Below are 11,795 nucleotides of genomic sequence, written 5' to 3' on the forward strand. Positions count from 1 at the left end.
CAACACAAGAATCACAAGTAGTGGTGAGCAAAAAAACCGGACCGACCGAAAAAACGATGACCGATAACCGAACCGACCAAAAATTTTGGTTTTCGGTCGGTTATCGGTTATGGCCTTAAAAAAAATTCGGTCATTTCGGTTTTTTGGTCGGTTATCGGTTTTGGGCCAAAAAAAATAAAACCGACCCAAAAACCGAGGGGACATGTCCATATATTTTTATGTAGCCAACTACTCCCATACATTTAACATTTTAATATTTCCACTGAGCCCAAAGCCCCAAGGCCCAAACTGTCATAGTATCTCGTATTCCCCTAATCCCTAATAAACTAATAGTACATATTGACAAATCAGAATCTCACTCTCAATTCTCAGTTTCTCACATACGAATATACGATGAGCTGACTTGTGACCTGAGCCCTAATTCCATTTCCGCATTTCCCTCTCCATTGTTCATCCTGCTCGGCGCTTGCTGCTACGGCCTACGACTCCGACTCGCGACTTCCACCTTCAGCTGATGACTTGCGATTGACCTGCGACCTGCAACCTTCGAGTGATCGAGTCGCGACTTCAGCAGTTCAGAGTTTCAGACCATGCGGATTAAAAAGAAGTTTCGTCTTCAAAGTGGTCGAACTCCCCTCACTGAGCGAGGTGTGACGAGTCGGTCGAGTCCTCCTTCAGATCATAGTGTAAGTCCTCTAAGTTCTCTCAATCTCCATAAGCCATAGCTATTGTGCATTTCTGTTCTGCGTGAGGCCCTCACTGCCTGCTACTAGTTAGTATACCGTAGGGAAAAGTACTATACTACTATTTCTTAGTTAGTTAGTTATACCCTCACTGCCTGCTACTAGTCAGTATACACTATACAGTAGGGAAAATCAATTCTATGCCTATATATACCATATCATGTAAATAGGTGTTAGGGATTTTTATTTTCCTCCTGAATGAGGTTGAATGATGTGGTTTTGCTCATCCCTATATAACTATTTGGATGCATTCTATTATATTATCTGAAATGAACAGATTCTGTACATTTTTATGGCCATTAGCCTAATTAATTAATGTCATGTAGCTCATAAAGTTGTGTTCAGTGGCCACCAAACCATATATGTCTGTGCTTTGCAATATTTCTGGCTATGTAGTATTTATGTATTTTTTTAAATTAATCAGTTGCTTAGTATAATAGTATTGCTTAATTGCTAAATTATTAAGTAGTGTAGTAGACGATTTGTGTTTAGCTTGGGCTGCTAAATTACTAAGCAGTGTGTTTAGCTTACTGATTGTTTAATTGATTTTTTTGTTTTTGTTTTTACTAGATATCAACATCATCAACGGATTCAGATTCAATTGAGAAAGGTAAAGGAACAAGGGCCAAAGCACGAGCAAATGATGAAAGTATAACTGGTGCTGGTGGAACAAGCCGAACAACTACAAGTACTGGGGTTGAAAAGAGGAAACCGAAGGCTAAACGACAAAGGCCGGAGGTAAGGGATCACTTCCATAAGTTTATTACAGATAGTGGTGATAACAAAGCTAGATGCAATTATTGTGAAAGAGAGCTATTTGCTGATACTAAATTGAATGGGACTAGTTCATTGAAATCCCATTTGAAAAGTTGTTCTAAATTTTCACGTACTAGTTCTGATCCTGCACAAACTGAGTTATTTTGTCAAGTAACTGAAAAAGGGAGTTCAATAAGTTTTGGGAAATATAGTGCATAAGCTCTTAGGAGGGGTATAGCTGAAATGATTATTGAAGATGAATTGCCCTTTAAGTTTGTGGAAGCAAAGGGGTTTAGAAAATGTATGTTTATTGCTTATCCTAGATTTAAAATGCCCTCTCGTTGGACTATTGCTAGGGATTGCTATGATATTTATTTGGATGAGAAGAAAAATTTGAATAGTTTGTTGCATTCTCATTCTGTTAGAGTGTCACTCACCACTGATACTTGGACATCATTGCAAAGGGTGAATTACATGTGTCTTACATGTAATTTTATTGATCATGATTGGAAATTGCATAAAGGATAATTAACTTTTGTCCAATTACAAGTCATAAGGGTGAGGATGTGGGTAAAGCAATTGAAAAGTGTTTGCATGATTGGGGTATTGATAATGTTTTCACCGTTACGGTTGATAATGCTAGTTCTAATGATGTTGCCGTAGGATACTTGAAAAGAAAGTTAAATAATTTGGGTACGAGTATCCTACAAGGAAAATATCTTCATATGAGATGCATTGCACATATTTGTTGGTCCCGATAGGGTGGTGAAAGTCTAGAGGGGGGGGGGGGGGTGAATAAACTTTCAAGCTTTTTCAAAATAAATAACTCTTTGGTAATTTCAACTCTAAATAACAAGTAAATAGAGTAAATTTAAACTGCAAAGCGGAATAGGTATTATGTAAAGAGTTATGCCCAATCAATAATTTAAATGCGCATGTAAGATGAGTACAGATGATATGTAAAGTGACAGAGATATCTTGAATATATAAAGGAGATGGTCCACTCAATATATAATAACAATATTCAAGATTGTAAATAAATATCGTATCACGTCGACCGTGTAACGAATGTTACATGCAACACGTCAAACTTGCTTAGAATAATTCAATATTTAAGCTCGAGAAGTTTGAGTCTCATGCATACGTGAAAACACACTAAACCCGAAAGATTAAGATTAACTGTGAATAGTAAACGGGTTAGTCGGATAAGATAGATAGATAGAGCAAATTATGTAAGTGCAGTATGTAAATGAGAGAGGCAATTTATAGTGGTTCGGAAGTGGCGTAATCTTCCTAGTCCACTTCTCTCCTTTCGCGTCTAGGAGAAATTCACTATTTTCCACACGCAGTTACAATAGTGAATAAGCGCTACACAAGCACTTCTTCCGGATGTTTTGCACACAGCTACACCCAACTCCGAGTGTCTCGCACACAGCTACACTCAACTCCGAGTATTTCGCACACAACTATACTCAACGCCAACTAAGTGTCTTGCACACAGCTACACTTAGCAACTATGAGTGTTTTGCACACAGCTACACTCACTTGAGTATTTTGCACACAGCTATACTCAACGCCAACTAAGTGTCTTGCACACAGTTACACTTAGCAACTACGAGTGTTTTGCACACAGCTACACTCACTAGAGTATTTTGCACACAACTATACTCTTTTTACAATTACAAATACAAAGGTAATTGTATCTCTCTCCAACTAGATTTGAGACTATTCAGACTAAGTCTCTAAGAATATTTGAGCACTTGCACTTGTTCACTTCTTATCTCGTGTGTATTCACCTCTTCATCTGTCTTCAAGTCTTCATGGATTTTTATATGCAATCAAATATATCCGTTGGAGTGGGATAATTTGATATTTGATTTGAATCTTCATAGCCTGATATTGTTGACAATAGTAGGTCTTCAATTTGATTTGATTGTCAACTTGCCTGACAAAATAATATCTTATCTCCACTTGATTTTCTAGTTGTTTCTTTTAAAATACTATTTTGTTGTCATATTGAATATCCAACGTATCTTTGAAATAAATTCATCTGATAGAATTTATTTCTAGGATAAGTTTTTTATATTCATTTCTTCATAAGTATTTTTCCGTTCTGATCAAATGTCTTTCAGGCAATTTTGGATTCTTGTGGCATGTGGGTAGACTTAGAATAAATTCCTTCGAATTTATTCAATTTCTGATCATCTTGCTTCTTTGCCACATTGTGCTCCTTTGACTTGAACATCGTGCTCCTTGACTTGAACATTGAGCTCCTTTTGAACATTGTGTTCCTTTTGAACATTGTGCTCATTTTGAACATTGTGCTCCTTAGCACACATCATGCTCTTTAGCACACATCGTGCTCCTTGGCACACATTGTGCTTGTCCGCATTGTGCTCTTTTTAAGAACATTGTGCTTGTCCGAAAACTTGACTTGTAAAAATGAATCCTTGGGGGGAATCAATCTCGGGTGTGATCGTTTTGAATAAGGACTTCTACCATTTCACCGTTAAGCTCATCCAATCATTCTTTGCAATGCCATTCCTTTATGCTTTTTTCTCGGATGAATACTCGTAGGACCAAAATTAATTTCCCAAATTAATTTTGTTCTTCATATGGTAGATTCCCTTTGATTCGATATTCTGATTTATGATGCTTGTACTAAAAGACCTGAAAACCAAGGGGATCTAAAGTACATTTGGCTCATCAAAACTTACAAAAATATCCCTATCAATATCATTAACATTATTGTCACCGATGTGATGAAGGATATGAATGAATCAATTGCTAAAGTTAGAGGGGCTATAAGATATGTGAGGCAATCACCATCTAGGTTGGTCAAATTTAAAGGTTGTGTTGAAATTGAAAAGATTCAATCTAAAGCTTTGTTGAGGTTAGATGTGAGCACTAGATGGAATTCCACTTACTTGATGTTAGATTCAACTCAAAAGTTTGAGAGGGCATTTGAGAGATTTGAAGAAGTTGACCCTAATTATAAACATGATCTCTTGTTTGGTGATGGTGTTCCAAATTATGAAGATTGGGAAAGTGTTAGGAAATTAAGCATGTTCTTGCAACAATTTTATGATCTTACTATGAAGATATCTGGTTCTTTGTATGTGACTGCAAATGTTTATCTTGATGAAGTTTGTGATGGTTATTCTACTTTACGTGAGTGGTTGAAAAGTACTGATTCTAAGTTTAGTTCAATGGCTAAAAGAATGGTTGAAAAGTATGACAAGTATTGGGGGAATGTGGAAAAAATGAATATGTTGCTTTATATTACATGTGTACTTGATCCTAGATACAAGAATACATTTGTTGATTTTTGCTTTAAAAAGATGTATCCTACGGATCAATTGAAGGATCAAGCTTCTATCTTGTCTGTTAAAATTAGAAGTGCAATGGTTGAATTGTTTGAAGAATACACAAAAATGCATCAACCTCAATCTTCTCAATCTGTAACCGATGATATCTCTCAAAGGAAGGGGAATGAAAAGAGGAATAAGAGTAATTTTAAGAAGTATAAGGTTGAAATGGGTTGTGGAGAGCAAAAGTCTGAATTGGATAGGTACCTTAATGAAGAGCTTGATAATGATGAAGATGATGATGACTTTGATATTCTTGCTTGGTGGAAAAAGAATAGTCATCAATTTCCCATCTTATTTGTCATGGCTCGTGATATATTAGCTATGCCCATATCAACCTTTGCTTCTGAATCAGCTTTTAGTACAAGTGGGCGTGTTCTTGATGCTTATAGGAGTTCTTTAACTCCTAAAATAGTGCAAGCACTCATTTGTGCTCAAGATTGGATAAGACAAGGAGCACATATGGATGATATGGAGAATGAAATTGTTGAAATGGATAAGTTTGACCTAGGTATGCTTTACTTTTTATTTGTATTTATTTTGTTGTTCATTATATATTATGTTTTATTACTTTTCGATTCTATGTCAAAATATACTAACCTTATTGTTATGTGTTTTTAGATTTGTCAAAGCTTAGTTTGGATGGTGTGATTGACTCATAAGATGTCAAAATCAATTGAAGAAATGGGTAAAATATAATTTAGTTTTGCACATTATATATTTGTTAATTGGGCAATCATATTATTCATGTTTTGAATTTTCTTTTGTTTTACAAATGGCAGTGAGCACTGGGCAGTTGGCAGTGAGATCTTTTGGAGAATTGGAGGAGTTGGAGCATATTTTAAATAATGGTGTTACTTGTTTGACTTTTAATTCTTATGGAATATTATCTTATGTTTTGTAATTTTAAGACCATGTTTTGAATTTGGAGTTTGGACTTTGGACTAATGGACCGTGAGAACTAAGCAGATTGCAGTTTGGCACTTATTTTAATTCATGGATTGTTAAGACTAATTTCAGTAATTTGTATTACACTATTACTTATGGACATTTGATTTTACAATTTTTATGTGATTGAAAACTTTAACTAGTAATATTGCTTTAGTGTTAATATTCTTGAGTTTAGACTAATATTTTTATGAAATTACAGGCCGTTAGGGCATTAACTTCGGTTAAAAATAACCGACCGAAACCAACCGAAAATTTCGGTTTTCGGTCGGTTCGGTTATGTTTAGTAGATCGGTTATTTCGGTCGGTTATGGGAGGGGTATACATTTTTCGGTTATTTCGGTTATTAACCGAAAACCGACCGAAACCGACCGATGCTCACCCCTAATCACAAGTAAAAGCCAATAAATCATCATATAAGTAAGAAAATAGGTTTTGTAAAGCATGGGTTACCTCTGTAGCCTAAAACTTCACTTTCTCACCCTTAGAAATCTTCTCCTAAAGCTCTTCCTCCACACCAACTTTATAAACAAACCAAAAGACAACAAAGATTCTATTTTTAGAAGAAGACTTCTCAATGGAGGTTAAAAACACCAAAAGATCAACGATCTTACCTTCCCCTATGCTCAAGATTAGGAAAGTAGGAATCTTGGAAGACAACATGGAAGATTTAGGATGCCCAAATTTTAGCTTAGAGAAGAAGCTAACAATCCTTAGAGAGAAGTTAGAGATTTTGTGTTTAGATTGTTGGTGAATGAAATGAAGAGATGTTGCTAGGTTAGCTTGAAGCACAAACCTTAGGTAGAAAGACACCTTTGCCCTTACTAAAGTTGGAAGAATAAGGAAACAAGGGAACAACCCAATAAGCCTAAGGTACAACCCTTTGACCTTGAATAACTAGTCAAATTCTAGTCCTTCGACTATTGAATTTTCAGGATTTTTAGGAATAAATTAACAAGGAGACTAGGATTAATTCTCTAATTAATCCTTGATTAAAGTTTGGATTTACGGGGTGTCACAGTTGATGTGTGTCATTAAGCACTGGTAGTCGAGAGAGCTTTAGTGAAGATATCTTCCAGCTGATCACGAGTCAATACAAAATTTACCTTTAAAGCGCCAGAGGAGACTTTATCTCGGACGAAATGGTAGTCAACCTCGACATGTTTAGTTCGTGCATGGAACATGGGATTGGAATAAAGGTATGTTGCTACGAGATTATCACACCATAGGACGAGCACTGTTGGAGGGTGTAAGTCAAGTTCATTAAGGGGAGACTGAACCCAGGTTACTTCAGCAGCAACGTCAGCAAGTGCCTTGTATTCTGCTTCGGTGGAGGAGCGAGCAATGGTTCATTGCTTCCAAGAGACCCAAGATATGAGATTGGGCCCAAGGAACACTGCATAGCCTAGTCTGAATCAGAGAAGGCATGGATAATCGGTGAATATGTGGGAGTGAGACGAAGACCCAAGTTCAGCGTCCCTTTCACGTAGCGTAACACACGCTTGAGAGCCGCCCAATGTTCCTGCGTGGGAGTGTGCATGAATTGGCAGAGCCGGTTCATCGCAAAAGATAGGTTCGGACGGGTGAGCAAAAGATACATCAAAGAGCCTACAATCTGGCAATATGGTGTTGGATCATCTAGCGAAGCTAAACCATAAGTGTTCCTCGTTGTGGTTAGGGACATCGGGGTTGCTAGCTATTTGCAAGACTCCATCCCAGCTTTGCGGAGAAGCTCCGTCATGTAGCGTTGCTGAGACAAAATAATGGTGTCCGTAACATAAATAGCTTCAATGCTCATAAAGAAGCGCGGTCTGCCCAGGTCCCTAACTTTAAAGACGGTGGATAACTTATCTAATACATCATTGACCATAGCCGACTCATTACCTAACAATAAGATGTCATCTACATAGACTAAAAAGTATATACAACTTTGGCCCGAATTAAAAATAAATAATGAAACATCTGTTTTCGATGGTCGGAACCCAACTTGCACTAAGAACTTGTGTAGTTTTGTGAACCACGGCCTAGGAGCTTGCTTTAGCCCGTACAACGAGTGTTGTAACTTGCAAACATAGGTAGGGTGGTTCAGGTCGGCATACCCCAGAGGTTGCTGCATGTAGATGTCCTCAGTAATGTGTCCATTTAGGAAAGCGTTGCGGACATCTAGTTGTTGCATTGCCCACCCATTCGAGACTACATGGGCTAAAAGTAGCTGGATAGTGGTCGGCTTGACCACAGGACTGTAAGTTTCAACAAAATCCTTCCCTAGAATTTGGTTAAACCCCTTGGCTACTAGTCGAGCCTTGTAACTCTCGATGGTGCCATCAGATTTGCGTTTAACCCGGAAAACCCACTTGCATTCGATGACGTTCATGTCCTCTCGTGCCAGGATTAAACGCCAAGTCTGATTGTGTAGTAGTGCGTTGAATTCATCATCCATAGCTTTGCGCCAATGCAGAAGTTTGATAACTTGTGAATGGCATGTAGGCTCATCATCGTCGATAAATGCAACCATCACCGTCGGCTGGCATCGTTGAGCATCGGTGGTCGACCGCATTTGCATGGAATGTGTGCATGTTGTAGGACGAGTGCGTTGGCGTCTACCCGCCGCAGTGGATGATGTCGTCGGTTGAAAGGAAGACGCAGTAACATCTGCCGTGGATGATGACATGGGCATGACCTGCTGATCGAGCGCACAATTGCTCACGAGCGGTTGTGGAATAGGAGGGAGGCCTGGCAGAGCTCCAACTAGAGGTGACGGTTGGCGTACTTGGACGCACGCCTATGGTGTTGAAATGTGTGTCGAAGAGGTCCCATCCGCCACTTTGGAAAAAGGGAAAAGCATCTTCATTGAAGCTAACATGCCGAGCGATATACACACGCCCGGTGGTACTGTCTAGGCACCTGTATCCAACAAAAGAGTCTGGGTACCCCAGAAAAGCACACGATATTGAGCGGTAGTCCATTTCGTGAGAATTATAAGGTCGGAGACACGGGAAACACTCACAGCCAAAGACAGGCAGCATTTTATAGTCGGGAGATTTATGAAAAGAAGTATATATGGACTGACATTTTGTGAGACTGATGACGGCATGCGATTAATTAATTGTACCACAGACTCGAAGGCATATACCAGTATTTTTGGGGAACATGACCTTGAGCCAACAGTGTATGTCCGATTTCGACAACATGACGGTGTCTATGCTCCACACGCTCATTTTGCTCGTGCGTGTGGGGGCATGAATGTCTATGCGAAATTCCTGTGGAAGTGAAGACCGAGTGAAGTCAATGGTATTCACCGCCCATATCGGACTGGATACATTTAATATGACAAGTGGGTAATTTGTCAATAGTAGCACGAAAGGAACCACATAAATCTAGAATAGTCATAAACAAAGAGTACAAAATATTTAACTCCATCAACCGACGGAACTGGAGCAAGGCCCCATATATCTGTGAAGACTAATTCTAAAACATACTGATTAGAAAGCTCAACCCGTGAAAGCGGGAAACGCGCTGACTTGCCCATTTGACAAACATTACATAGATTATTTAAAGAGCGGTAGGACCCTTTAACATGACAGTTAGATAAAACTTGACGAAGAACCCGGACATGCGGGTGACCTAGGCGATTATGCCACGTTTGCGGTGACATTGCAGCATAAATTAAAGCAACTGGAGAGGACGTAGCAAGTGAGTACATCCCTCCTTCACTAGGACCCTAAGCAGAATTTGGTTGGTGGTACGGTCCTTCACAAGAAAATGAAAGGGATGAAATTCAAAGTAAATGTCGTTGTCCCATGTAAACTTATGCACGGATAACAAAGACACACGTAATTTAGGCACATGTAGGACCTTATTTAGAGACAGTGACCGAGACTTAGAGATTTTGTCCACGCAGAAAGGGTACAAGTTGCGCTCTCCAGAATAGGTAATTCATGGCTGTCAACTTGATGGAAACGTAATGGTGAGCATGCTATAGCATGTTCGGGCTGCAGTGATCGGCTAAAGTGGTAGTTGCCGATCGACTGAAGGAGTCAGCCGGAATGTCATTGTTTGGAGAGGGAATGGGGTTCTCATTTTGGTTGTCCATCAGGATCTTTTAGGCTGATACCAGATGAGTGTATAATATTTGATTGTGTATTAAACTAAGAGTTACACAGGCTATTTATATACAGAAGATGAGCTGTAAGATAGGAAACTAACACTAAAGACTCTAACAAACTAAGGAGTAGTTACTCCATGTAATACTCCAGAGAGAATGCAATGAATATAGACCAGGCCGAAAATACACAGGATATTTTTATCGCAGTTGGAGAACACACCTCCTAATTTGTGGCACCATGCCCAAAACTTTCCACCAAAGATCAACGGGTGTTGTTACAAGGTTTAAATGATATACAAAAATTAGGTCTACCATCTATTTTTAACATTAACTTTATACATCAACTTTGTTAGCAAAGTGATAGATGCCTCAAAGTTAGATGCGCTACAAGATGAGATTGTGACAATGTTGTGTTTGCTGGAAAAGTACTTTCCTCCTTCTTTTTTTGATATAATGGTTCACTTAACTATTCATCTTGTGTGGGAGGTCAAATTGTGTGGACCGGTGTGGTATAGATGGATGTACCATTTGAAAGATATATGAAAATCTTGAAAGGTTATGTGTGAAATCGCAATCGACCAGAAGGTTGTATAGCCGAGTGTTATATTTTTGAAGAAGATATAGAATTTTGCTTAGAGTATTTGTCTAACGTACAAACAATTGGGATCCCATCAACATTTCATGAAGTGGTGCATACTCGGCCTTTATCAGGTGCTCAAGTGCAATCCATTAGCTAAGCACAGTGGGAACAATCACATCGTTATATTTTGGCAAACGATCTAGAAATAGACCAATACGCCAAGTAATTTTTCCAACTCTGATAAAACTTCGAATATATTGTTTATATATATTTTAGTGGTTAATTGACTTTGGTCAAATACAATTTCTTAGGGAACACAAGGCACATTTGAAGGCTACATTGCGTGGTAAAGTTAGGACAGAGAAGGGGCTACTTGATGAGCATAACCGCACATTTATTAATTGGTTACATGATCGTGTAAGTTGTATAACTATGACTAGTACAACAACAAGAAAAAGTCATCGGTTTTATTATCATATACTAATTTTAAAGTGTTATCATTTTTAGGTTGGACGAGCAATAAATGATTCTACCCATGAAATATCAGAAAGACTAAAATGGTTGGCACATGGTCCTCGGAACCAAGTGTTAAAATACTCTGGTTATTTAATTGAAGGAGTTACTTTTCATACCAAACATCATGATAATTTGCGAGCTGTCCAAAACTCAGGAGTAAGCTTAGTTGGAAATATAATGCAAGTTTCTAGTGCAAAGGATAAGAACCCCGTTGAGTCAGATATGGTATTTTATGGAGTTATTGATGAAATATGGGAGCTTGATTACCATACCTTTCAAGTTCCTGTGTTCAAATGCAATTGGGTTGAGAATAACAATGGTATTAAAGTAGATGATCTTGGTTTCAAAATAGTAAACCTCAATAGGATTGGATTCAAATCTGATTCTTTTATCTTGGGGAGTCAAGCCAAGCAAGTATTTTATATTCAAGACCCTCAAGATCCTAGATGGTTTATCGTGCTTGTAACTCTTAATCAGGATTACTTTGAAGATGGGACTGAGATGGATGAAACAATAATCCATCATAAATGCTTTACGAATGAACCGCCATGCATTCGAGAAGATTGTGATGGGACTTGGGTTGAGAATAAGAACTCCTAGCTAGTTAGTGTATAACTTTTCAAACCTTATATTTTAAATTTGACTATGTATGTGTTCTTAAATGTTTCTTAAGTCTAATTTGCCTTCAATTTTTTCGGCTCCCAACTTCTGAAAATGAATTCGAACATTTCTAATAATTTTGTTTTTATATTTTTGTGCTTATTAGGTTTGCGGGCTCT

The 11,795-nt window shown here is 38.2% G+C and overlaps 1 protein-coding gene and 1 long non-coding RNA gene across 2 annotated transcripts; both read left to right on the forward strand.

Annotated features, from left to right (window-relative positions):
- The first annotated feature begins 1,105 nt into the window (after positions 1-1,105).
- On the forward strand, positions 1,106-1,718 carry LOC109152046. Its single transcript, XM_019299629.1, has 2 exons — positions 1,106-1,138; positions 1,314-1,718. The coding sequence occupies exons 1-2, from the start codon at positions 1,106-1,108 to the stop codon at positions 1,716-1,718; spliced, it is 438 nt and encodes a 145-aa protein (XP_019155174.1).
- A 3,499-nt stretch (positions 1,719-5,217) lies between these two features.
- LOC109152070 lies at positions 5,218-5,674 on the forward strand. The gene is made up of 3 exons (XR_002049339.1): positions 5,218-5,378; positions 5,489-5,555; positions 5,650-5,674. It is a non-coding gene; the product is annotated as an uncharacterized LOC109152070 (long non-coding RNA).
- Positions 5,675-11,795: the final 6,121 nt, after the last annotated feature.

The sequence above is a fragment of the Ipomoea nil genome, unplaced genomic scaffold, assembly GCF_001879475.1.
Source record: "Ipomoea nil cultivar Tokyo-kokei standard unplaced genomic scaffold, Asagao_1.1 scaffold2360, whole genome shotgun sequence".
NCBI classification, from domain to species: domain Eukaryota; kingdom Viridiplantae; phylum Streptophyta; class Magnoliopsida; order Solanales; family Convolvulaceae; genus Ipomoea; species Ipomoea nil.